The sequence below is a fragment of the Acinonyx jubatus genome, chromosome E1 (genome assembly GCF_027475565.1).
Source record: "Acinonyx jubatus isolate Ajub_Pintada_27869175 chromosome E1, VMU_Ajub_asm_v1.0, whole genome shotgun sequence".
Classification (NCBI taxonomy): Eukaryota; Metazoa; Chordata; class Mammalia; order Carnivora; family Felidae; genus Acinonyx; species Acinonyx jubatus.
The window spans coordinates 16,451,995-16,479,780 of record NC_069397.1 but is presented as its reverse complement, the minus strand read 5'-3'; the positions used below and the strand labels follow the sequence as shown (position 1 = coordinate 16,479,780).

General features: G+C 36.0%; 1 protein-coding gene and 1 pseudogene across 37 annotated transcripts in view; one reads left to right on the top strand and one right to left on the bottom strand.

The window, feature by feature from the left end:
* The window catches only part of EFCAB5 (EF-hand calcium binding domain 5), a 191,027-nt gene that overhangs the window by 46,011 nt on the left and 117,230 nt on the right, over positions 1 to 27,786 (top strand). For 31 of the 37 annotated variants that reach the window (XR_008293974.1, XM_053211616.1, XM_053211613.1 and 28 more), the window contains one exon: positions 8,211 to 8,787. The exons of the other annotated variants lie outside the window; for them this stretch is intronic. Coding sequence is in view for 30 of the 31 variants with exons in the window: in XM_053211616.1 (XP_053067591.1) it covers positions 8,211 to 8,787 (577 nt within the window). In the remaining variant the exon portion in view is untranslated. The remainder of the gene's footprint in view (positions 1 to 8,210; positions 8,788 to 27,786) is intronic. 37 annotated transcript variants of the gene reach the window in all.
* Positions 5,055 to 5,573, bottom strand: LOC106968714 (40S ribosomal protein S20-like; annotated as a pseudogene).

Genomic DNA, 27,786 nt, shown 5'->3' with positions numbered 1-27,786 from the left:
TTTCCCTGATGAACATGGATGCAAAAATTCTCAACAAGATACTAGCAAACTGGATCCAACAATACATTAAAAGAATTATTCACCACACACACACAAAAGGACAAGACTCTCATGATCCTCTCAGTAGCTGCAGAAAAAGCATTTGACAAAATACAGTATCATTTCTTGATAAAAACCCTTAAGAAAGTAGGAATGGAAGGACCATACCTCAAGATCATAAAGGCCATATATGAAAGACCCACTGCTAATATCACCCTCAATGGAGAAAACCTGAGAGCTTTCCCCCTAAGGTCAGAAACACAAGGGTGTCCACTTTCACCACTGCTATACAACATAGTGTTGGAAGTCCTTAGCCTCAGCAATCAGACCATTCAAAGAAATAAAAGGTATCCACATCAGCAAGGAGGAAGTCAAACTTTCACTTTATGCCAATGACATGAACTGTACGTGGAAAACCCAAAAGACTCTGCCAAAAAACTGCTAGAACTGATAGATGAACTCAGCAAACTTACGGGATATAAAGTCAATGTACAGAAATCATTTGCATTTCTATATACCAATAATGATGCAGCAGAAAGAGAAATCAAGGAATGATTTGTAAACGATCCCATTTATAATTTCACCAAAAACCATAAAATACATAGGAAGATACTTAGCCAAAGGAGTGAAAAATCTATACACTGAAAACTATAGAAAGTTCATGAAAGAAATTGAAGAAGACACACAAAAAATGGAAAAATATTCCATGCTTACAGATTGGAAGAATAAATATTGTTAAAATGTCAATGCTACCCAAAGCAATATACATATTCAATACAATTTCTATCAAAATAACACCAGCATTCTTCACAGAGCTAGAATAAACAATCTTAAAATTTGTATGGAACCAGAAAAGACCCAGAATAGCCAAAGCAATCCTGAAAAAGAAAACCAAAGCTGGAGGCATCACAATTCTTGACTTCAAGCTGTACTACAGAGCTATAATCATCAAGAGAGTATGGTACTGGCACAAAATCAGACACTCAGATCAATGGAACAGAATAGAGACCCAGAAATGGACCCACAAATGTTATGGACAACTAATCTTTGACAAAGGAGGAAAGAATATCCAATGGAAAAAAGACAGTCTCTTCAGCAAATGGTGTTGGACAGCGATATGCAGAAGAATGAATCTGTACCACTTTCATACACCATACACAAAAATAAATTCAAAATGGATGAAAGACCTAAACATAAGACAGGAAACCGTCAAAATCCTAGAGGAGAAAACAGGCAAAAGCTTCTTTGACCTGGGCCACAGCAACAGCTTACTTGACATGTCTCCAGAGGCAAGAGAAACAAAAGCAAAAATGAACTATTGGGACCTCATCAAGATAAAAAACTTCTGCACAGAGACGGAAACAATTAGCAAAACTAAAAGGCAACCGATGGAATGGGAGAAGATATTTGCAAATGACATATCAGATAGAGGGTTAGTATCCAAAATCTATAAAGAACTTATCAAACTCAACACCCAAAAAGCAAATAATCTAGTGAAGAAATGGGCGGAAGACATGAATAGACACTTTTCCAAAGAAGACATCCAGATGGCTAACAGACTCATGAAAACATGCTCAACATCACTCATCATCAGGGTAATACAAATGAAAACCACAATGAGATAACCACCTCACACCTGTCAGAATGGCTAACATTAACAACTTAGGCAACAACAGATTTTGGCAAAGATGCAGAGAAAGAGGAATTTTCTTATTATATCTTTTGATGGGTAAAGTTACTAATTTTGATGAAGTTCAGCTTATCTATTTTTTCTTTTGTTTAGTATGCTTTTGATGTCCTATCCATGAAGTCATTGTCAAATCCAGTGTAATAAAGATTTTCCGCAAGTTTTCATCTGACAGTTTTATGGTTTCAGCTCCTAAATTTAAATCTTTAATTAAATTTGTGTTCATTTTGTATATGGTGTAAAGGTCCAGCTTTCCACCTCCTTTGCATGGGATATCCAGTTATCCTAGCATCATTTGTTGAAAAACTGTTCTTCCCTCATTGAATGGGCTTGGAACCTATTGAATATATATACATACACATATTTACTTACATATATAAATATATATATATGTAGATTTATTTCTGGGCTGCCTATTCAATTCATCCGGTCTAGGTCTGTCCTTATGCCTCTACCATACTGTTTTATATTTATTTATTTATTTTTAAATTTTTTAACGTTTATTTATTTTTTGAGACAGAGAGAGACAGAGCATGAACGGGGAAGGGTCAGAGAGAGAGAGGGAGACACAGAATCTGAAACAGGCTCCAGGCTCTGAGCTGTCAGCACAGAGCCTGACACGGGGCTTGAACTCACGAACCGCGAGATCATGACCTGAGCCGAAGTTGGACACTTAACCGACTGAGCCACCCATACTTTAGCTTTGTAGTATGTTTCAAAATTGAGTAATGTGAATCTTCCAAGTTTATTCTTTTTAAAAAGACTCTTTTGGCTATTCAGGGTCATTTGCAACACCATATGAATACAAGGACCAACTTATCCATTTCTTTGAAAGAGACAATTGGAATTTTGATAAAATTGCATTGAATCTATAGATCCCTTTGAGTAGTATTTATATCTTTACATGTTAAATCTTCCTATCCATGAACACAGGATTCTTTTCATTTCTGTATGTCTATAATTTTTTTCAGCAATGGTTTGTAGTTTTCAGTATTCAAGTCTTCCATCTCTTGGTTAGATTTATTCCTAAGTCTATAATTCTTTTAGATGCTACTGAAAAAGGAGTTGCTTTCCTAAACACAGAAACACAGAAACACAACTGACTTTGTGTGTTGGTATTGTATCTTGCAAACTTGCCAAATTCATGTATTAGCTCTAGTAGCTTTTTTTTTCAAGATATTCTACATATAGGGTCATCTCATCTGTAAATATAGGGGTTTTTTTTCTTTCTGACTTGGATGCCTTTTAATTTCTTTTTCTTTTAATATCTCTCTAATATCTCTGCTAGAACTTCCAGGACAATGTTGAATAGCAGCCGTGAAAGTGGGTATCCTTGTCTTTTTCCTGATCTTAATTAAGTCTTTCACCACTGAGTATGATGTTAACTGTGGGTTTTTAAATAAATATCATTTATTATTTTGAGGAATTTCCCGTCTGTTCCTAGTTTTCTGAGAAGTTTATTTTATTTTATTTTATTTTATTCATTTTATTTTATTATTTTTAAATCATGAAATGGTGTTGGGTTCTGTCAAATACCTTTTCTACATCAATTGAGATGATTATGTGTTTTTTCTTCCCCCTTCATTCTATTTCCTTTTCTTGTGATGTCTTTATCTGCTTTTGGTATCAGAATAATGCTGGCGTCATAGAATGAGTTAGAAATTATTCTGTCCCCTTCAATTCTTTGGGAAGATCTTGGTAAGGATTGATTTTAATTCTTTAAATGTTTGATTGCACTGGCGAAGCAATATTGTCCAGACCTTTTCTTTGTTGGCAGAGTTTTGATTCCTAATTCAATCTCTTTACTTGCTAAAGTATGTTGAGATTTTCTATTTCTTTTTGAGTCAGTTTAGATAACTTTGCGTTTCAAGGAATTTGTCCATTTATTCTAGGTTATTCTTTTTATCTCTGTGAGATTGGTGATAATGTTTCCAATTTCATTTCTTAATTAATTATTTTATTGAAGAGAGAGCACCCATGAGTTGGGGAGAGGGACAGAGGGGCAGAGGGAGAGGGAGAGAGAGAATCTTAAGCAGGCTCCAAGCTCAGCACAGAGTCTGACATGGGGCTTGATCCTACAATCCTGGGATCATGACCTGAGCCCAAATCAAGAATTGGACACTCACCTGACTGAGCCACCCAGCCACCAATTTCATTTTTTGTTTTAGTTATTTGTGTCTCTTTTATTCTTTGCCAGTCTAGCTAAAGGTTTGTCAATTATGTTGATCTTTCCAAAGAACTAACTTCTGATTTTATTGATTTTCTCTCCTGTTTCTCTATTCTCTATTTCGTTTATCTCCACTCTAATGTTTATTATTTCTTTCCTTCTGCTTCAGTTCTGAGTTTATTTTGCTCTTCTTTTTTTAGTCCCATAAGATATAAAGTTAGGTTATTGATTTTGATGGTTTTTTTTTTTAATGTAGTCACTTACACCTATAAATTTCCCTTTGAGCACTGCATTCACTGCATCCTATAAGTTTTGGTATGTTGTGTTTTCATTCTCATTCATCTCTAAGAATTCTCTATTTCCCTTCTGATTTCTTCTTTGGCTCATTTGTGTTTAAGAGTGTATGTTTTAATTACCACAGATTTGTGATTTTTCCAGGTTTTCTTTTGTTATTGATTTCTAACTTCATCCTGCTTTGGTCAGAGAAGATGCTTTATGTGATATCTGTGTTTTTAAGTTTATTGAGATTTGCTTTATGGCCTAACATATGGTCTATCTGAAGGATATCCCATGTGCATTTGAGGAGAATGTGAATTCTACTTTGTTGGGTAAAATGTTCTCTATATGTATGTTAGGGATAGCTAGTTAATTTTTGTATAGGATGTGAGGTAGAGGTCCAACTTAATTTTTTCCCCATGTGGATGGCTAGTTGTTATAGGCATCATTTGCTGAAGAGAAAAAATTTTCCGTATTGAATGACCTTGGCACCTCTGTCGAAAATTAGTTGGTCATGGACATATGGGTTTAGTTCTGGACTTGTAATTCTTTTTCAAAAAATTTTTTTAATGTTTATTTTTGAGAGAGAGACAGAGCATGAGTAGGGGAGGGGCAGAGAGAGAGGGAGACACAGAATCCAAAGCAGACTCCAGGCTCTGAGCTGTCAGGACAGAGCCCGATGTGGGGCTCAAACCCACAAACTCTGAGATCATGACCTGAATCAAAGTTGGACACTCAACCGACTGAGCCACCCAGGTGCCCTTGGACTTTTAATTCTATTACATTTACTTATGCCTATCCTTATTCCAGTGCAAAATTTTTATAGTTTTCTTCATATTGGTCTTAACACATTTTTTGTTAGGTTTATCTCTAGATATTTTCAAGTTTTGTTGCTATTATAAGAAGAAATTTTGAAAAATTATATTTTTAATCAGTTATTGCTAGTACCCAGGATATCTCTATCCCTATCATCTATCTATCTATCTATCTATCTATCTATCTATCTATCTAACAAATGATAAACAATTTCTTAAAAATGTTGATTTAAGCATATGCAAAGGTGACTTCAACCTCAACTGGCTCAATACTGATGGAACTAATTTGTTTAATGATATCAGAAGGCCTGTGCAAATCAATGAGTTGCTTATGGATCCTCATCTGAAAATGATCCCAAGTCTTAGAACCTTCGTCACAAAGAGTTTTTCTTACAGTGATTCTCAAAGTTTTGGTAGGCATCTGAACTGGTCCTTTCACTTTGCAATTCTTTACTTTTGCTCTTCTGATCAAGTAAGCCAGCACATACCTTCTCCAAAGATATTACACTGTGGTTTGTTAGAATATTCTAATTTGGTGAATTGCCACCTCTGGTTCCATGGGTGTCTTCCCAGCATCTTTAAAAGCCATGGCTGCAGTGGATTTCCTGATCAACTTGTTCCTCTGAGACAGTCAACAGCAGTGAGTCAGGAGCAGGAGCCAGATGTCCAGAGCTTTACTATAGTGCCAACTGCATCTTCCTCAAAAGACTTTTGTATTTTAATCATGTATCTTGCATTGATTATTTGGTGCTTTAAAAAAAAATTGTGATAAAATACACATAATATAAAATTTACCATTTAAACTATGTTGGGGTGTACAGTTCAGTGTCATTAAGTAAATTCACATGTTGTACAATCATCACCACTATCTAGTTCCAGCAATTTTTCATCATTCCAAACAGAAATTCCATTTGGTAAGCCTTTTAAAGTGCAAGATTTGTTTCTTTCTTCAGGGTTACAAGATTTTCTTGCATTATCTCTTTGAATATTTCCTTGTCTCTATACTCTTGACTCACTCCATTGAACACTTGTATAAGATGAATATTAAAAGTTCTGGATCTATCCTCCCTTCTCTTTGCCTTTTTTATCTGCTTTGGCTTAGCATTCCAGTTTGCTCGTTAGTTGTTCAGTATTTTCTGATCTTCAAGTCAATGTATTGACGGTTTTGTTGGCAACAGTAATTCTCTTTCATTCCCAAGTGATTTCTCTTTTTTTTGATTCATTTAGTTTCTTTTTTAAAGATCATGACCTGAGCCTAAGTCAGATGCTTAATGGACTGAGCCACCCAGACACCCCTAGTTTCTTTTTTAAAATAAACTATTATTGTTTATTTTTAAATAGTGAAGTCTGTCAGCAATTCATTTTGTCTCTATGTAGAGGCATTATCCTGCCTCTCTAGCCCAAACCCGCTTGTCCCAATACAGGGGTGAACACCTCTGATGCCTGATGGTTAGCTCAAATGGGGATGAAGGTACACAAATGGTCAGTGATTCCCCTGCTACCCATATCCACATCCTTTAAACTTGGGGTGCCTCAAAGTTGCCCCCCAATTTCACAGTGATTTTCTCTTGTTTTTTTAATCCTATAGTTTTATCAATCAATCTGATTCTCCCTATCTTACATTTTTCAGAAAAGTTCAAAAGTTCTGACTACTGAAGACCCCCTTCATAATTGCCATGATTGACAGTTTTCTCATGTTTATATCACACACACACACACACACACACACACACACACACACACACACTTTTTAGTCATTTCTAGGTATTTTAGTAGATAGGGAATGTAAGTGCCTGTTCTTACTCTACTCTCTTGGTCTAATATCTCCATATTGCATTTAAAGATTTTAAAAAAATGTTTATTTATTTTTGAGAGAGAGAGCGAGAGCAGCAGCAGCAGCAGCAGCAGCAGCAGCAGCAGAGAGAGGGAGCAGCAGAGAGAGAGGGAGACAGAAGATCCAAAGCAGGCTGTCCGCTGTCAATGCAGAGACGGATGCAGGGCTCAAACTCACGAACCGTGAGATGATGACCTGAGCCAAAGTTGGACACTTAACCAACTAAGCCACCCAGGTGCCCCACTCCATATTGCATTAAACATTTTTAAAAAATATTTATTTATTTTTGGGAGACAGAGAGACAGCGTGCAAGCAGGGGAGGGGCAGAGAGAGAGGGAGACACAGAATCTGAAGCAGGCTCCAGGCTCCAAGTTGTCAGCATAGAGCCTGACGCTGGGCCTGAATCCTCGAAGTGCGGGATCATGACCTGGGCCAAAGTCGGACACTTAACCGACTGAGCCACCCAGGCACCCATATTGCATTTTTAAAATGAAAATCTGGAAGAGGCTGGAAATAACAAGCCTCTCTTCAAGAGAGAGTAGACTCTCTTCACTGCCTACTCGGCAGAAATTTACTCACCTTTTTGCCTGACAATTAAACCTCAATTCTGTAGCAGGTGGAAATCACTTGATACCATAGAACTTGTTCTTTTTTTAAATTAATTAATTTATTTTGAAAGAGAGAGGAGAGAGAGAGAGAGAGAGAGAGAGAGAGAGAGAGAGAATGAATCCCAAGCAGGCTCTGCACAGTGCAGAGCCCAAATTCACGCACATGGTAAGATCATGACCTGAGCTGAAACCAAGAGTCAGGCGCTTAACCAACTGAACCACCCAGGTGCCCCCAGAGAACTTGTTCTAACCCCTAACATGAAGGAATAACTTATGATTAGTCAAAATTATTCATAGTAATTCTCTTTCCCTTTACCAGTTACTGGTCTAGGGGTAGACATGCAACTTAATAAGGCCAATGAAATATAAAGGAAAATCTTAGAGTAGCAAGTCTGAGGTATTCTATTCTTATATAATAAAACAGAACCATAAGAGGAAAAATCCCCTTTGTTCTCAAATCTCTTCCTTTAAAAGGATGCTGGGAGCTACAATAGCTATCTCGTGAGCCTCAGGTACAAGCACAAAAAATTAATAAAGAACAATTGAAGCAGGCTATGTACTTAATGAAAAACAGTGAGCTGCTGAATGACATCTGATTAAGTCAACAATTAATGTCCTTATGCTTAAAGTCACAGTTACCTGATTTTCTGTTATGTTCAGTTGTGTTTGAATACACCATGTAAATAGATGTAAAAAAAACTTTTTAAAAATAATATTCTAAAGTAACATAGATTAAAATCTACTTCTAGTATTTCTTACATTTCACTTTTTTTTTCCTCCTCAGAAATACACTTGGAAGAGCAAACAAAAGCCTCAACTGATTTAATAAAGGACTCTGACACTAATGTCTCAAAGAATTTTGTGGTTAGAAAACCTGCCAAAGTGATTTTCAACTTAGATCCAGATGTACTGAATTCAAAGCTAGAACAGCCATGGAAGAAAAATTTTTACGAAAGAGTGGAGGCAAGAGCCCAGGCAATGCAGCAGAAAATAATAAATAAGGATAATCTGAAGAAAGAACTAGAAAAAAAGGCTGAAAAAAAATTCCCTAGGAATAATTTGGCCAAAGAGTGGTTTAATACTGAAAACATGACACTTAAAACTCGTGCATATTTGCTTGACAAACTTCTACCCGCCTTAGTTCCTGGAGTGGAAAAAATGTTAATGCAAGTGGAAAAGAAGAAACTTTGGGCAGAAGCTGATATTACAACCAAGTTTGATCCAATTAATCATTTGGGGGAATATTTAATGAGAAACAATCCTTATTATATCAAAGACTCAGGAATGTCTGGTTATCAGAGGGTGATGAGGGATGTCACGGAAGAACTGAAGATACATGTTCCCAATACTATTGGCAACAGGTACAGTTTGATATATGTAATTTTTTTTTTTTGAGAGAGAGAGACAGAGCAAGCATGAGAAGGGAGGGGCAGAGAGAGAGAGAAGGGGACAGAGAAAGCGCAGAGAAAGGCGCTAACAGCAGAAAGCCCAATGTGGGGTTTGAACTTACAAACCATGAGATCATAACCTGAGCTGAAGTCAGTTGCTTAACTGAGCCACCCAGGCTCCCCATAATTTGTTATATTTTCAGTTGATGATCTAGGTCCTTTCATTGAAAGGAAGTAGAATAATAACATAATCATACAAATGGGACTTAAATATTCAAAAAGTATTTATTGAGCTGCTAGTATGTGCTTCACTATTTATGAGGCACTATGAAGATTAATGAAGCATATTAAATAAATTCCTTGAATTTGCAGATTTAGTTATCTTACTATGAGCCAAAGTATATATTTATTTGTTTACCATCTGTCTCCCTGCACTGGAAAGTAAGTTACAGGAGAGCAGGGACTTCTTAAAAATTTAACTTTTCAGATAGGCAGCATATTCACCTGGTTTAAATTCAAAATGTATTAATAGTTATAGAGTGAAAAGTTTCTCATCCATTCTTATCCTCCTTGTACCCAATACTCCACCTCTGCCATAAATAACTAGTGTTCTTCATTTTCAGTGGATTCTTTTCCAGTTTCTTTATACATACAGAAGCAAATGCAAATTTGGATTCTAAATTTTCTTCCTTTATATAAGAGCATCTGAGTTACAAATATTTTCTTCTGTTTTTATTTATCTTTTGTCATGCGGAAGATATTATTTCTATGTGGTTGAATTTATTTACTTTCATTTTATGACTTAGAGTCATTGTTACATTTCAAGATATTAAAAGAATCCTCCCATGTTTTCTTCTGGAGTTTTAATATTTTAGTTTCCATTTTAAGTATTGATCCATATGGAATTTATCCTAATATAAGATGTAGATATGAATTCAACTTTTTGCTTTTCCAAATGGTTACATAGTGATCCCAACAACTGTCGAATAGTGTATTTTGCCCCACTGTTTTGAGATGAAATTTTATTACTAAATTCCTGTATATTTTGGAGTGTATTTCTGGGTTTTTCTATCCTATCCCTCTGACTATCTCCCTGTTCATGCACCACACCACACTGCTTGAATCATTGAGACTCTTAAGTATACAGACAGCCCCCAATTTACACTTAGGATTTTTTGACTTTACAATGGTGCGTAAGTGGTATGTGTTCAGTAGAAACTGTACTTTGAATTTTGAATTTTGATCTTTTCCTGGACTAGCAATATGCAGTATGATGCTCTCTCATGATGCTGGGCAATAGCACTGAGCCACAACTCCCAGTCAGCCATGTAACCATGATACCCTTCATGGTATCATACACTTACATACATTACATACATATATATCATAGACTTAACATACGTTACATACACACATATCATACACTTACATACATTACATTACATGCATTACATACATACACTTATAACCATTCTGTACCCATACAACCATTCTGTTACTCACTTTCAGTACAGTATTCAATCAATTACATGAGATAATGAATATGTTTTTAAAGTTTATTTATTTTGAGAGAGAGAGAGCATGAGCAGGGGAGGGGCAGAGAAAGAGACAGAGAGAGAAAGAGAATCCTAAGTAGGCTCTGCACTGACAGTGTGGGGCTCGAACTCACAAACTGCAGATCATGACCTGAGCCAAAAACAAGAGTTAGACACCCAACTGACTGAGTCACCCAGGTGCCCCAAGATATTCAACACTTTATGAGATAGGCTTTGTGTTAGATGATTTTGCCCAAGTGTAGACTAATGTAAGTGTTCTGAGCACATTTAAGGTGGGCTTAGGCTAAGCTGTGATGGTGGGTAGTTTAGGTGTATTAAATGCATTTTCAACTTAGGATATTTTCAACTTATGATGGGTTTATGTGACAAAACCTTATCATAAGTCAAGGAAGATCTGTATTTCAATAAATCTGACTGTGCTGGTCCTTATTATTTATTCTTCTTTTATTCTAGTGTTTTTACTTAAAAAAAATTTTTTTTAATGTTTATTTTTGAGACAGAGACAGAGTATGAATGGGGGAGGGGCAGGGAGAGAGGGAGACACAGAATCCAAAGCAGGCTCCAGGCTCTGAGCTGTCAGCACAGAGCCCGACATGGGGCTTGAACCCACGAGCTGTGAGATCATGACCTGAGCCAAAGTCAGACGTTCAACCGACTGAGCCACCCAAGCGCCCCTCTAGTGTTTTTACTTTTCAATATGAACTTTAGGGTTGATTCACCTACTTGAAAAAAAAAAAAAGAACAGAAAAACAAACCTTATAGGAATGTTTATTGAAATGTTTAAATTTATTTATTAACTTAGGGGAAATCAATGTCTTTAATAATGATGTGTTTCTGAAAACACATGTCTTTTCATTTGCTCATCTTATTTTGTATCTATCATTGTTGTCTTAAAGTTTTGGTTTTTTTCATTTAGGCTTACATCTCTTGTTAAATTTATTACTAGTTATTTTATTATTTTTTATTCCCATTGTAAATGGGAATTTTTTATTTTATTACATTTTCTATTTATATGTAGTTTCTATTTATATCTATTAAATTCTGTATATTTTTATACACTACTACCTTACTGAGTATAACTGTTTATAGAATAATTTTAGTTGATTATTTGGGTTTTCTAGTGAGGCAACCATATTATCTGCAAATAATAGGAGTTTTCCTTCTTTTCCAATTTTTATACTTGTATACATGTAATATCTTCCTCTTAGCTTGTTATGTTGGCTATTATTTTCAATACAATGTTAAATAATTGTGATGATATGGGCATCCTTGTCTTGTTTATGACTTTGGTAAGGATGATTTTTATATCAGTACCTCACCATGAACAGTTTTTTAAAACTATATATTAATGTCATAACTCTACTCCATTTGGATCCAAAAAAGATATATTTTATTACATTAGAAAAGTGTGCCTAATTCCTACATTATAGAGTGATTTTTTTATTTTATTTTATTTTTATTTTATTATTTATAAGTGTATCTACCTCCCCTCTGGTAACTATTAATTTGTTCTCTATAGTTAAGAGTCTGTTTCTTGGTTTGTCTCTCTCTCTCTCTCTTTTTTCTTTGCTTATTTTTCTCTTAAATTCCACATATGAGTGAGATCATATGGAATATGTCCTTCTCCCACTGACTTATTTTGCTTAGCACTATACTCTCTAGCTCTATCAACATCATTGCAAATGGCAAGATTTCATTCTTTTTTATGGCTGAAGAATATTTCATTCTATATATATAACACATCTTCTTTATCCATTCATCAATTGATGGATGCTTGGGCTGCTTCCATAATTTGGCTATTGCAAATAATACCGCAATAGACATTGGGGTGCATGTATCCCTTTGAATTAGGGTTTCTGTATTCTTTGGGTAAATACTCAGTAGTGTAATTTGAGAGTTGTAGGGTAGTTCTATCTCTCACTTTTTGAGGAACCTCTATACTGTTTTCTACAGTGGCTGCACTAGTTTGCATTCCCACCAACAGTGCACACAGGTTTCCTTTTCTCCATATCCTCATTGTTTCCATATCCTGTTGTTTCTGGTGTTGTTAATTTTAGCCATTGTGACAGGTGTGAGGTGATATCTCATTGTAGTTTTAATTTGCATTTCCATGATGATGAGTGATGGTGAGCATCTTTTCTTGTGTCTGTTGGCCATCTAGATATCTTCTTTGGAGAAATGTCTGGTCACGTCTTCTGCCCATTTTTTAATTGTATTATTTATTTTTTAGGTGTTGAGTTTTATAAGTTCTTTATGTATTTTGGATATTAACTCTTTATTGGATATGTCACTTGCAAATATCTTCTCCCATTCCATAGGTTGCCTTTTAGTTTTGTTGATTGTTTCCTTTGTTGTGTAGAAGCTTTTTTAGTGTATTTTTTGTTGTTGTTGTTTCCCGTGCCTCAGGAGACATATCTAGAAAGAAGTTGCTACAGTTGATGTCAAAGAAGTTATGGCCTGTGCTCTCTTCTAGGATTTTTATGATTTCTAGGTCTCACATTTAGGGTTTAAATCCATTTTGAATTTATTTTTGTGCGTGGTGTAAGAAAGCGGTCCAGTTTCATTCTTTTGCATGTTGCTGTCTAGTTTTCCCAACACCATTTGTTGAAAAGACAGTCTTGTTCTCGTTGGATATTCTTTAACTCCTTTTTAAACGTTTGGTAGAATTAACCTGTGATGCCATTTAGTTCTGGACTTTTGTTTTGGGAGAGTTTTTTGATTACTGATTCAATTTCATTACTGGTGATTGGTCTGTTCAATTTTTCCATTTCTTCCTGCTTTGGTTTTGGTAAGTTTTATGTTTCTAGGAATTTATCCATTTCTTCCAAGTTGTCTAATTTGTTGACAAATAGGTTTTCATAATATTCTGTTAGAATTGTTTGTATTTCTGTGGTGTTGGTTGTTATTTCTCCTCTTTCATTAGTAATTTTGTTTATTTGTGTCCTCTCTTTTTAAAATGAGAGGAGTATCAATTTTGTTGACATCTTTTTTTATTATGAAAATCTCTGTGGGTTTATCTATTTTATTGTTATTTTTAAAATTAAAAACATTTTTTTGATTTCAAGAATAGAATTTAGTTATTCATCACTTTATATAACACCTAATGCTTACCCCAACAAGTGGCCCTCTTAATGCCCATCACCCATTTAGCCCACCCGCGCACCCAATATGCCTCCAGCAACTCAGTTTGTTCTCTGTATTTGAGAGTCTCTTATGGTTTCTCTCTCTCTGTGTTATTATATTAGTTTTGCTTCTTTTCCCCTAGGTTCATCTATTTTGTTTTTTAAATAACACATATGAGTGAAATTATATGATGTTTGTCTCTCTCTGACTTATTTTGCTTAGCATTTTACCCTCCAATTCCACCCATGTTGTTGCAAATGGCAAGATTTCATTCTTTTTGATCACTGAGTAATATTTCATTATATATATATATATATATATATATATATATATATATATATATATACACATACACACCATATCTTCTTTATCCACTCATCATTCAATGGACATTTGGGCTCTCTCCATACTTTGGCTATTGTTGATAGTGCTGCTATAAACATTGGGGTGCATGTGCTCCTTTGAATCAGCATTCTTGTATCCTTTGGGTAAATACCTAGTAGTGTAATTGATGGGTTATAGGCTAGTTCTATAGGTCATAGGTCGATAGGTCTATAGGTCATAGGCTAGTTCTATTTTCAACTTTTTGAGGAACCTCCATACTGTTTTCCAGAGTGGCTGCACCAGTTTGCATACCCACCAGCAGTGAAAAAGGGTTCCGCTTTTTCTGCATCCTCACCAACATTTGTTGTTTCCGAGTTGTTAATTTCAGTCATTCTGACAGGTGTGAGGTGGTATCTCATTGTGGTTCTGATTTTTATTTCCCCGATGATGAGTGATATTGAGCATCTTTTCATGTGTCTGTTAGCCATCTGGATATCTTCTTTGGAAAAGTGTCTATTCATGTCTTCCACCTATTTCTTAACTGGGTTGTTTTTTTGGGTGTTGAGTTTGAGAAGTTCTTTATAGATTTTGGATACTAACCCTTTATCTGATATGTCATTTGCAAATATCTTCTCTCATTCCGTCGTTTGCCTTTTAGTTTTGCTGATTGTTTCCTTTGCTGTGCAGAAGCTTTTTATCTTGATGAGGTCCCAATGGTTCATTTTTGCTTTTATTTCCCTTGCCTCTGGAGACATGTTGAGTAAGAAGTTGCTGTGGCTGAGATCAAAGAGATTGCTTCCTGTTTTCTCCTCAAGGATTTTGATGGTTTCCTGTCTTACATTTAGGTCTTTCATCCATTTGGAGTTATTTTTGTGTATGGTGTAAGAAAGTGGTCTGGGTTCATTCTGCATGTGGCTGTCCAGTTTTCCCAACATCATTTGCTAAAGAGGCTGTCTTTTTTCCATTGGATATTCTTTCCCGCTTTGTCAAAGATTAGTTGGCCATATATTTGTGGTCCATTTCTGGATTCTCTATCCTGTTCCATTGATTTATGTGTCTGATTTTGTGCCAGTACCATACTGTACTGATGATTACAGCTTTGTAATACAGCTTAAAGTCTGGAATTGTGGTGCCTCCAGCTTTGGTTTTCTTTTTCAGGATTGCTTTGGCTATTCTGGGTCTTTTCTGGTTGCATACAAATTTTAAGATTGTTTGCTCTAGCTCTGTGAAGAATGCTAGTGTTATTTTGATAGGGATTGCATTGAATTGCATGTAGATAGCTTTAGGTGGTATCAATATTTTAACAATATTTGTTTTTCCAATCCATGAGCATGGAATGTTGTTCCATTTCTTTGTGTCTTCTTCAATTTCTTTCATAAGCTTTTTATAGTTTTCAGTGTATAGACCTTTTACCTCTTTTGTTAGGGTTATTCCTAGGTATCTAATGGTTTTTGGTGCAATTGTAACTGGGATCGAGTCCTTGATTTCTTTTTCTGCTGTTTCATTATTGGTGTATATAAATGCAACTGATTTCTGTATGTTGATTTTATATCCTGTGATTTGCTGAATTCATGGATCAGTTTTTGCAGTTTTTTGGTGGAGTATTTTGGGTTTTCCACATACAGTATCATGTCATCTGTAAAGAGTAAAAGTTTGACTTCCTCCTTGCTGATATGGATGCCTTTTATTTCTTTGCATTGTCTGATTGCTGAGGCTAGGACTTCCAACACTATGTTGAATAGTAGTGGTGAGAGTGGACATCCTTGTCATGTTCTTGACCTTAGGGGGAAAGCTCTCAGGTTTTCTCCATTGAGGATGGTATTAGTGACGGGTCTTTCATATATGGCCTTTATGATCTTGAGGTACGATCCTTCTATCCCTACTTTCTTGAGGGTTTTTTTCAAGAAAGGATGCTGTATTTTGTTTAAATGCTTTTCCTTCATCTATTGAGAGGATCATGTGATTCTTATCCTTTTCTTTTTTTTTATTAATGTGATGTATCACATTGATTTACAGATATTGAACCAGCCCTGCATCCCAGGAATAAAATCCCAGTTGATTATGGTGAATAATTCTTTTAATGTATTGCTGGATCTGGTTTGTAGTATCTTGTTGAGAATTTTTGCATGCATGTTCATCAGGGAAATTGTTCTGTAATTCTCCTTTGTAGTGAGGTCTTTATCTGGTTTTGGAATCAAGGTATTGCTGGCCTCATAGAATGAATTTGGAAGTTTTCCTTCCATTTCTACTTTTTGGAACAGTTTCAAAAGAATTAGGTGTTGACTCTTCTTTAAATGTTTGGTAGAATTCCCATGGAAAGCCATCTGGCCCTCGACTTTTGTTTGTTGGGAGATTTTTGATTACTGATTCGATTTCTTTACTGGTTATGAGTCTGTTCAAATGGTCTATTTCTTCCTGTTTCAGTTTTGGTAGTTTATATGTTTCTAGCAATATGTCCATTTCTTCTAGATTTCCCAATTTGTTGGTCTATAATTGTGCATAATATTCTCTTTTTATTGTTTGTATTTCTGTGGTGTTTGTTGTGATCTATCCTCTTTTATTTGTGATTTTATTTATTTGGGTTCTTTCCTTTTTCTTTTTGATTAATCTGGCTAGGGAATTATCAATTTTGTTAATTCTTTCAAAGAACCAGCTCCTGGTTTCATTGATCTGTTCTATTGTTTTGTTTTGTTTTATATGATTGATTTCTGCTCTTATCTTTATTATTTCCCTTCTTCTGCTGGTTTTGGGCTTTATTTTCTGTTCTTTTCCCACCTCTTTTAGGTGTAACTTTAGGTTGTGTAGGCCTTCTTTAAGAAGGCCTAGATTGCTATACACCACCCTCTTATGACCGCCTTTGCTGCATCCCAGAGGTTTTGGGCTGTCCTGTCTTAATTTTCATTGGCTTCCATGTACTTTTTAATTTCCTCTTTAATTTCTTGTTAACCCATTCATTCTTTAGTAGGATGTTCTATAATCTCCAGGTATTCATGGTCTATCCAAATTTTTTCTTGTGGTTGATTTCAAGTTTCATAGTGTTGTGTTTAGAAAATATGAATGGTATGATCTTAATCTTTTTGTACTTGTTGAGGGCTGATTTGTGAACCAGTATGTGATTTATGATGGAGAATTTTCCATGTGCACTCAGGAAGACTGTGTATTCTGCTGCTTTAGGATGAAATGTTCTGAATATATCTGTTAAGTCCATCTGGTCCAGTGTGTCATTCAAAGCCATTGTTTCCTTTGTTGATTTTGTGTTTAGATGATCTGTACATTGCTGTAAGTGGGGTGTTGAAATCCCCTACTATTATGATATTATTATTGAAGAGTTTCTTCATGTTTGTGATTAATTGATTTATATATTTGGGGACCTCAAGTTGGGGGCATAAGTATTTACAGTTGTTAGATCTTCTTGGTGGATAGACCCCTTAATTATGATATAATGCCCTTCTTCATCTCATGTTAGTCTTTATTTTAAAATCTAGTCTGTCTGATATAAGTATGGCAACTCTGGCTTTCTTTTGATGTCCATTAGAATGATAGATGGTTCTCTATCCCCTTACTTTGAATCTATAGGTGTCTTTAGGTGTAAAATGAGTCTCTTTAAAATTTTTTTTATTTATTTTTGAAAGAGGGAGAGACAGAGCATGAGCAAAGGAGGGCAGAGGGAGAGGGAGACACAGAATCCAAAGCAGGTTCCAGGCTCTAAGGTGTCAGCACAGAGCCTGATGTGGAGCACAAACTCATGAACCATGAGATCATGACCTCAGCCAAAGTCAGATGCTTAACCGAGTGAGCCACCCAGGCATCCCTAAAGTGAGTCTCTTGTAAGCAGCATATAGATGAGTCTTATTTTCTTATCCCTTCTAATATCATATGTCTTTTGATCGATTGCATTTAGAGTGAGTACTGAAAGATATGAATATAGTGAAATTGTGTTACCTGTAGAGTTGCTGTTTCTGGTGATGTTCTCAGTCCTTTCTAGTCTTTGTTGCTTTTGGTCTCTTTTGTTTTGTTTTGTCTTTTCTCCACTCAAAGTCTCCCCTTTAAAATTTCTTGCAGGGCTGGTTTAGTGGTCACAACTCCTTTAGTTTTTGCTTGTCTAGGAAACTCTTTATCTCTCCTTCTATTTTGAATGACAGTCTTCCTGGGTAAAGAATTCTTGGCTGCATATTTTTCTGATTCAGCATGTTGAATATATCCTGACATTCCTTTCTGGCCTGCCAAGTTTCTGTGGACAGATCTGTTGTGAACAAGATCTGTCTTCCCTTGTAGGTTAAGGACTTTTTTCTCCTTGCTGCTTTCATATTCTTTCATTGCCTGTGTATTTTGTGAATTGACAATGATACACCTTGATGATGGTCAGTTTTTGTTGAATCTAATGAGCGTTTTCTGTGCTTCTTGGATTTTGATGTCTGTGTCCTCCCCCGGATTAGGAAAGTTTTCTGCTATAATTTGCTCACATAAGCCTTCTGCCACTTTTTCTCTCTCTCTCTTCATGTTCTGGGACTCCTATGATTCTGATGTTATTCCTTAAAAAAAAAATTTTTTTTTAATGTTTATTCTTGACAGAGAGAGAATGAGAGAGCATGAATAGGGGAGGGGCAGAGCGAGACAGGGACACAGAATCCGAAGCAGGCTCCAGGCTCAGATGCGGGGCTCAAACTAACGAACTGTGAGATCATGACCTGAACTGAAGTCAGACGCTTAACTAACTGAGCCACCCAGGCACCCCATGGGTGTTATTCCTTTTTAATAAGTACTGAGTTCTCTAAGTTTTGTATTGTAATCTTTTGCCTTTTTTCCCCTCTTTTTTTCTGTCTCATTATTCTCCATAATTTTATCTTCTATATCACTGATTCGCTTCTCTGCCTCATCCATCCTTGCTTACACAACATCTATTCAAGACTGGTCTTGGTTATTCCATTTTTAATTTTGGCCTCCCTTGATTTTAGTTATTTTATTTCTGTAGAAAGGGATTATATGGTATATTCTATTCTTTTTTCAACCCTATCTAGTATTCTTATAATTGTGGTTTTAAATTCTAGTTTAGACATCTTACTTATATCTGTGTTCATTAAATTTTTTGCCATCATTTCTTCCTATTCTTTCTATTGGGGTGAATTCTTTCTTCTTGTCATTCTGGAGGGCAGAAGAATTAATAAAATAAAAAATAAAGCTAAAAAACAAAACAAATAAATCAAATAAAGGTAGCTAGACCCTAGGTGTGTTTCCATCTGCTTGTTGAAAGAAGCTTGATAGAATAGAGAAAAAAGGGAAAGGTAAGAAAAAAGTTAAGAAAATTTTTAAAAATTAAAAAAATACATAGAATAAAATGAAATAAAGAAAATAGAATAAAAATTTTTTAAAATAAAAAATAAAATAAAATAAATAAAAAATAATATGTTCTTTCTGAATCCAAGAAAGAGAAAGAAAATAAAGAAAAAAAAAAACAATTTAAGCAAAAACAGAAGCAAAGAAAACGAACAAATAACTGAACCAGGAAACAGAATGAAACCCAAATGAAGTTATATCTAGTTTCCTCTAGAACTGATATGAAGCCCTCTATAGTCCATACACTAAGCAGGTGGAGTGACTTGTGCTGGTCTTGTGGGGAATGTGCTTGGAGGGCACAGTGGAGTGGTACTTAGTGTAATGGCTCTGTTCTCCACTAGGTGGCGCTGCTTAGCTTACTGGGGTGGATCAGCGCAGTAGGCATGTGCATGCACAGAAGTAGAAATGGCTTCAGCCAACCCCAAAGTCTCTGGTGCAGGAATTTGACATTCTCACTGACCCAAGATCAAGCACCCCTCCTTTGTCTCAGGCCTCCATCCATTCCCCACCTCTACCCTATCTGTGTCCAAGCTGTCACCAGCCAGGTGACACCTCCCTCCAGAGTTTTATCTCAGATGGGGAAGTGTTTCAAAACCCCACACTTCAGAGACCCCTGTGGCTTGGACATGAGCCAGCTCTTTGAGGGAGGGTCTCACTGAGCAATGGCAGGATGCTGGCTTGCCCCAGAAAACGTTCATGTGATCACACAGCAGCAGAGTTTCAGAGAGTATGGTAAATCACAACACACAGCCAGTGCCAGGTTTCACCACACTCTGGCATCTTCCAATACCAGCAAATGTGGCTGCTCTCTGTTGTCTGCTGGGACCTTTGCCCACAGGGTGGCTGTATCCTCTCTACCAAATTCACTCCAAGCAGGGGAACCACTCCTCCCCATGTGGCACATGGACCCCCGCAGACCACACTGCCTGCTCCTGGGGATTCACCCTACTTCCTCACCAGAGCACCACCAGGCACTGAGCTCCCAACCTTCAGACTCTGTGCTCCACTGTTTATAGAATCCAGGTAGTATTGAAACCCTCTCTTTTCTCCCCATCAAAGGTTTTAGGGCACAGATTTCTTGTTCAGTCTCCTGTGAGTGTTTTCACTCTTTCTCTCTCTTTCTCTCCAGCTACTTTTGGGGAGAGTGCTTTTCCTGCATGACACTGTTGTGCTGCACTCTCCTCAATTCTCTCTCTCTCTGCCCTCTCTCCACAAAAATGGCTCCCTACACTCCACAGCTTTTCTCTCCCACAATTTACCTCTCTGTACCGTGTACCTGCCAAGTTCTGTGGCTCAAGTTATGCAGATTGTTGTGTTAGTCCTCAGGTCAATATCCTAGGTGTTCAAATGGTTTTGTGCTGACTAGCTGCATTTCAGGGATGAGACAAGCTCAGAGTTTCCATACTGCTCTACCATCTTAACTCCTCTCCCACCCCCAATTTTGTTGACCTTTTCAAAGAACCAGCTCCTGGTTTCATCTGTTATATTGTTTTTAAATTTTAAAAAATTCATTTATTTTTTCAAACCGAGGTCTCACATATTTATTACCGAAGCAACCTACTGAAGCATAGTAAGAGAAATTCATTTCCCTGGATAAAACACGTCTGTTGTTTAGGTAGCAGCAATGTTTACAGAGTCCCAAGATACAAGTACATGCCCTTCATGTAGCATAAATATGTGTGCCATCTCATGTGTGATCCCTTATAGTCCCAGCTTGGTTATTCTCCAATGCGTCCTCTTGAAGTTGTACATGATTTTATTACCAGTTTTCATCTGATTCCACTGAAGAATGGGAAGATTCTGCGTTGTTTCTTGGCCAAGAATTGCTTGATCCTGAAAGTCTTGTGAGAAGATATGGAAAGAACACTCAACTGCACACACCATTATGGCAGAGAAAAGAAAAGCTTTTCTTTTTCTTTTTTTAGCTTCTATATTATTTATTTCTGCTCCAATCTTTATTATTTCCTTCCTTTTGCTGGGTTTGTGTTTTGATTGTTCTTCTCTTTCTAACTCCTTTATAGAGTGATTTTTAAAGCTCAAGACTGTTAATTTTGTCAAACACTTTTTCAACACCTGTGAAGATAATCATTTGATTTTCACCCTAGACCTGTTAATGATGAATTTTATTAATAGGTTTCCTAATTTTGAGCCATTGGAATCCCTACAATAAATCACATTTGATTGCTATGTATTTGGTTACATTGAAATATGCTTCCTACTAGTAAGACAAAATTAATGTTTAATTCTTTCCTTTTAATTACAGATTTTCAGAGTATTGTATATTGTATCTCTGTGTATCTATGTGTCTACCTATTTATCTATCAATAGTCACCTGGAGGGGCAAATTTGAAAGATTGTTTTCCCTTTTGGGGGAAAGTTTCCTTTTGAGTATCATAATGGACACATTGATTTTAATATATATTCAATGTATTTTAATCCGTTATAGTTAATTTTTTATTTTGTTTTGATGTTTATTTACTTTTGAGACAGAGAGAGAGACAGACAGACAGACAGAGATCAAGTGCAGGAAGGGCAGAGAGAGAGGGAGACACAGAAGCTGAACCAGGCTCCAGGCTCTGAGGTGTCAGCACAGAGCCCCACATGGGGCTTGAACTCATGGACCATGAGATCATGACTTGAGCTGAAGTCAGACACTTTACCGACTTGATCCTCAGCTTGACCCAACTTTGGCCCCTGTGTTCTTCCAACATTACTCCTTTAGTCTTTGGAAGCTTCATGCATTTTTTAAAAGGATTCTTAGTTCCTTTTAATGGGGATCACTCATCTGAGAGCTAGGAATGCTCAAAAATATTATATCATATTGCTTTAGGCTCTTTTAGGGTTAACAAGTATAATTTTTTTAAATAATGAGTAAATACTGATCATTTCATATCAAATATAATATTGCAGGGTTGTTGTTGTTGTTGTTGTTTGTTTTTTTTTTTTTTTTTTTTACCTATCCTTGAGTTTACATTTGTAGCTCTCTTTTTTTTTCTTACTGACAATCTTGGCTCCTAACAACATTGACAGAATTAGTTGTCTTATCCTACAATTTACGTAAAATAACTTAAAAATAACAATGGTAATAATCCTACTAATAATAGAGCTACTAAATGATGTTTAAAAATGTTTTTTAATGTTTATTATTTATTTTTGAGAGAGAGAAAGAGAGAGTGGAGTAAGGGCAGAGAGTGGGGTAAGGGCACAGAGAGAGGGAAATACAGAATCTGATGCAGGCTCCAGGCTCTGAGCCATTAGCACAGAGCCTGACGTGGGGCTCAAACCCACAATCCACGAGATCATGACCTGAGCTGAAGTTGGACACTTAACGGACTGAACCAGCCAGGCGTCCCTACTAAATGATGTTTTAGATTTATTTGCAGCTTTTTTATCCATAGAACATATCCTACTAAGTATATGTATCCTACTAAGTGAAAAATGAAACCATACAAAAACTAGAAGAAACCAGGGGTTAAATCCCTTTATTACCAGAGAAAAACCTTTTTCACCACGACTCAAAATTGTGAAATTATTTTTTTAATGTTTATTTATTATTGAGAGAAAGAGAGAGAGCATAAGTGGGGGAAGAGCAGAGAGAGAGGGAGACATAGAAGCCAAAGCAGGCTCCAGGCTCCAAGCTGTCAGCACAGAGCCTGATGCAGAGCTCGAACCTACGGACTGTGAGATCATGACCTGAGCTGAAGTCAGACATTTAACTGACTGAGCCACCCAGGCACTCCAAAATTGTGAAATTATTGATAAATTTGATTACATAAAAATTAAAAGCTTTTTGCCTGGAAACTTTAGTCACAACTACTCAATTTTGCTGTTGTAGTACAAAAGTAGCTATACACAATAGGTAAATGAGTAAGCATGGCTATATTCCAAGAAAACTTTATTTATGAATACCAAATGTGAATTTCATAGATTTTCTACCATTCTACAACACATTATTCTTATTTTGATTTTTAAAAACTATTTTAAAATGTAACAGCCCATCTTAGCTTTTGAGTGATAAAATACCAGGCAGCAGACCAGATTTGGGCACTAGGCTTGGTTTGCTGACCCCTGGTCTAGATAACATCTAGCTCTCTTCCAGATCTGAAAAAACAAACTAAGAACAACAACAAACAAATAAGACACTCTGATTCTCTTCCTAAATCTTCATATTTTCCTCTGAATGTCTTCTGGCATGCCTATACTTAAATATACATAATATACTTAATATACATATATATGTAAAATAATATAATAATATATTTAATATATTTTAATTAATTTTAATTTAATTTAAATATAATTTAATATAATATAATTCTAATATATAATAATTATATAATATATAATAACATATATTACATATATAATATAATAATAAATAATATAAAAACATAAAAATAAATATATATTTATTTATATTTTAATAATTTATTTATTTTCACATTTACATCCAAGTTAGTTAGCATATAGTGCAACAATGATTTCAGGAGTAGATTTCTAAATGCCCCTTACCCATTTAGCCTATCGCCCTCCCACAACCCCTCCAGTTACCCTCTGTTTGTTCTCTGTATAAGAGTCTCTTATGTGTTGTCCCCCTCCCTGTTTTTATATTATTATTTTTGCTTCCTTTCCCTTATGTTCATCTGTTTTGTATCTTAAATTCCTCATATGAGTGAAATCATATGATATTTGTCTTTCTCTGATTGACTCATTTCGCTCAGCATAATACGTTCTAGTTCCATCCATGTTGTTGCAAATGGCAAAATTTCATTCTTTTTGATCACTGATACCACATCTTCTTTATGCCTTCATTCGACCATGGACATTTGGGTTCTTTCCATACTTTGGCTATTGTCGATAGCACTGCTGTAAACACTGGGGGGCATGTGCCCCTTCGAAAAAGCACACCTATATCCCTTTGATAGATACCTAGTAGTGCAATTCCTGGGTCGTAGGGTAGTTCTATTTTTAATTTTTTGAGAAACCTCCACACTGGTTTCCAGAATGTCTGCACCAGTTTGCACTCCCACCAACAGTGAAAGAATGTTCCCCTTTCTCCTCATCCTTGCCAACATTTGTTGTTTCCTGAGTTGTTAATTCTAGCCATTCTGACAGGTGTGAGGTGGTATCTCATTGTGGTTTTAATTTATATTTCCCTAATGATGAGTGATGTTGAGCATTTTTTCATGTGTCGGTTGGCCATCTGGATATTTTCTTTGGCCATCTGGTTATCTATCTTCAATAAACTTTGAAGTGTCTATTCATGTCTTTTGCCCATTTCTTCACTGGATTATTTGTTTTTTGGGTGTTGAGTTTGATAAGTTCTTTATAGATTTTGGATACTAACCTTTATCTGATATGTCATTTGCAAATATCTTCTCCCATTATGTCGGCTGCCTTTTAGGTTTGTTGATTGTTTCCTTTGCTGTACAGAAGCTTTTTTTTTTAATATGAAATTTATTGTCAAATTGGTTTCCATGCAACACCCAGTGCTCATCCTAACAGGTGCCTCCTCAATATCCATCACCCACTCTCCCCTCACTCCCACACCCCATCAACCCTCAGTTTATTCTCAGTTTTTAAGAGTCTCTTATGGTTTGGCTCCCTCCCTCTCTAACTTTTTTTTTTCCTTCCCCTCCCCCATGGTCTTCTGTTAAGTTTCTCAGGATCCACATAAGAGTGAAAACATATGGGATCTGTCTTTCTCTGTATGACTTATTTCACTTAGTATAACACTCTCCAGTTCCATCCACATTGCTACAAAAAGCCATATTTCATTCTTTCTCATTGCCAAGTAGTATTCCATTGTGTATATAAACCACAATTTCTTTAACCATTCATCAGTTGATGGACATTTAGGCTCTTTCCATAATTTGGCTATTGTTGAAAGTGCTGCTATAAACATTGGGGTACAAGTGCCCCTATGCATCAACACTCCTGTATCCCTTGGGTAAATTCCTAGCAGTGCTATTGCTGGGTCATAGGGTAGATCTATTTTTAATTTTTTGAGCAACCTCCACACTGTTTTCCAGAGAGGCTGCACCAGTTTGCATTCCCACAAACAGTGCAAGAGGGTTCCTGTTCCTCCACATCCTCTCCAGCATCTATGGTCTCCGGATTTGTTCATTTTAGCCACTCTGACTGGCGTGAGGTGGTATCTGAGTGTGGTTTTGATTTGTATTTCCCTGAAGAGGAGCGACATTGAGCATCTTTTCATGTGCCTGTTGGCCATCTGGATGTCTTCTTTAGAGAAGTGTCTATTCTTGTTTTCTGCCTATTTCTTCACTGGATTATTTGGTTTTTGGGTGTGGAGTTTGGTGAGTTCTTTATAGATTTTGGATACTAGCCTTTTGTCTGATATGTCATTTGCAAATATCTTTTCCCATTCCGTTGGTTGCCTTTCAGTTTTGTTGATTGTTTCCTTTGCAGTGCAGAAGCTCTTTATCTTCATGAGGTCCCAATAGTTCATTTTTGCTTTTAATTCCCTTTTCTTTGGAGATGTGTCAAGTAAGAAATTGCTGCGGTTGAGGTCAGAGAGGTTTTTTCTTGCTTTCTCCTCTAGGGTTTTGATGGTTTTCTGTCTCACATTCAGGTCCTTTATCTATTTTGAGTTTATTTTTGTGAGTGGTATAAGAAAGTGGTCTAGTTTCACTCTTCTGCATGTTGCTGTCCAGGTCTCCCAGCACCATTTGTTAAAGAGACTGTCTTTTTCCCATTGGATATTCTTTCCTGCTTTGTCAAAGATTAGTTGGCCATACTTTTGTGGGTCCAATTCTGGAGTCTCCATTCTATTCCATTGGTCTGTGTGTCTGTTTTTGTGCCGATACCATGCTGTCTTGATGATTACAGCTTTGTAATACAGCTTGAAGTCTGGGATTGTGATGTCTCCAGCTTTGGTTTTCTTTTCAAGATTGCTTTGGCTATTCTGGGTCTTTTCTGATTCCATACAAATTTTAGGATTGTTTGTTCTAGCTCTGTGAAGAATGCTAGTGTTATTTTGATAGGGATTGCTTAAAATTTATAAAAGAATCTAAAATTCCTTGTGATTTGTTTTAGTATTCTTCCTACAGGGTAAGGAACTAATCAGAAGCTTTAGAATAACAATTCTTTTGAAATTGGGTACATATATTCCTCTAGAATAAAGTAAGAGATATGTACAGAACTCTTCTTTTGTTTTATTTTATAGGTGGACATGGCTTTTTAAATTTCAGTTCAAACAGTCTTTCTCAGAGTGTTGTTGCCTAAGAATGACATCAGGATTACCTGGATGCTTGGTAAAAAAGTGCAGATTCCTAGCTTCTTCCTCAGATCTTCTGAACCAGAACCTTTAGGGATGCATTGAAAACAAGTTCCACAGAAGGTCATTCTACACACTGACAAAAGTTTCAAAACCAATTATGTAGAGAAACCAAATTAAGGGAATTTTAGTACTAGTGAAAACTTCCAACAGCAGCAGGGGGCAGTGTCATTAAATTTAATAACTAGCTTAAAGAACATTTCTGTTCACCATCTGTTCTTGCAAAGCAATAAATTAGATTTGTATTTAGGTCAATTACCATGAAAAATACTTAAAATCTGAGAGTTGGTGTCAAGGCTGTAAGTCAATACATTGACAAATCCTTCCTCCTGTTAGGGATATGTAAATCTCAATCAGTACATAAAACTAGTCATTTATCAATATCTATAATAAGAATAGTAATGGGTGCACTTGGACACTGGCCTAGGTCTCATTGCCAACAAATGACACAACACAACAGAGTTTATTTCGGTGATGCTTCTTGAATTGATAGTTTGAATATTTAGGGTCATTTGAAGGTTGATAAGAGCCCTAGTTTCTATTGGAGCAATACTGTAGGAATTTCATGAAAGAGTTAAAGTAATCATAGATGCTTTGTTTGCCTAGATTGTCAGGAGTAGGGCTTTATCTCTTTCTGCAAAAATTCAAGATCGATATGCCAACATATGACAGTGTCAGGCATCTGCAGAATATTCAGAAATCCTTGACATACTTTTACAACAGTACAATATCTATTCATTAAAGCTTGGAAACACAGGAATCTTAGCTAAAACAGTCTTGCTTTTAAATTCTCTAAACTATATCATTGTTTGGGTCATCTTACAGAGTTTTGGAGAAGTCCATTTATTTTAGGAATGAGAGTTTTTCTTACTTATATTCAAGAAAAAAGACAAATAAAATTTTTGTTTGGTTTGTCAAGACTTTATCTTCTGGTGATGATGTTAAAGCATTCATTTGCCTCAACTAGATCCAAAATTGTTTTCATCTCACTACTTCCCTGGGTAAAAAGGGATTCGTCTCTGTTTGGTGCCCAAGAACAATAGATAGAGAAGATGCTCTTTACTGACTTGGAACAATTTTTATAGTGGTAGCCACTTAACTAAAAAATAAAATATCGCTGTTGTTTGTAAGTTTTACATATGCAATATACCCTTATTGCTTTTCATCAGGGTTTCTGAACAACAGATAAAGAATTGAAGTGGACTTTAATTCTTGTGTGTAATTTTGCAAAATTGATATGTTAGGTTTCTGTCCTTGTGCTTTCCTTCAGATTTTCTTTTCTTTTAACATCTTTCTTTCAGTATCTTTTCCCTCTGACTCTTGATTCCTCCTGTGCTT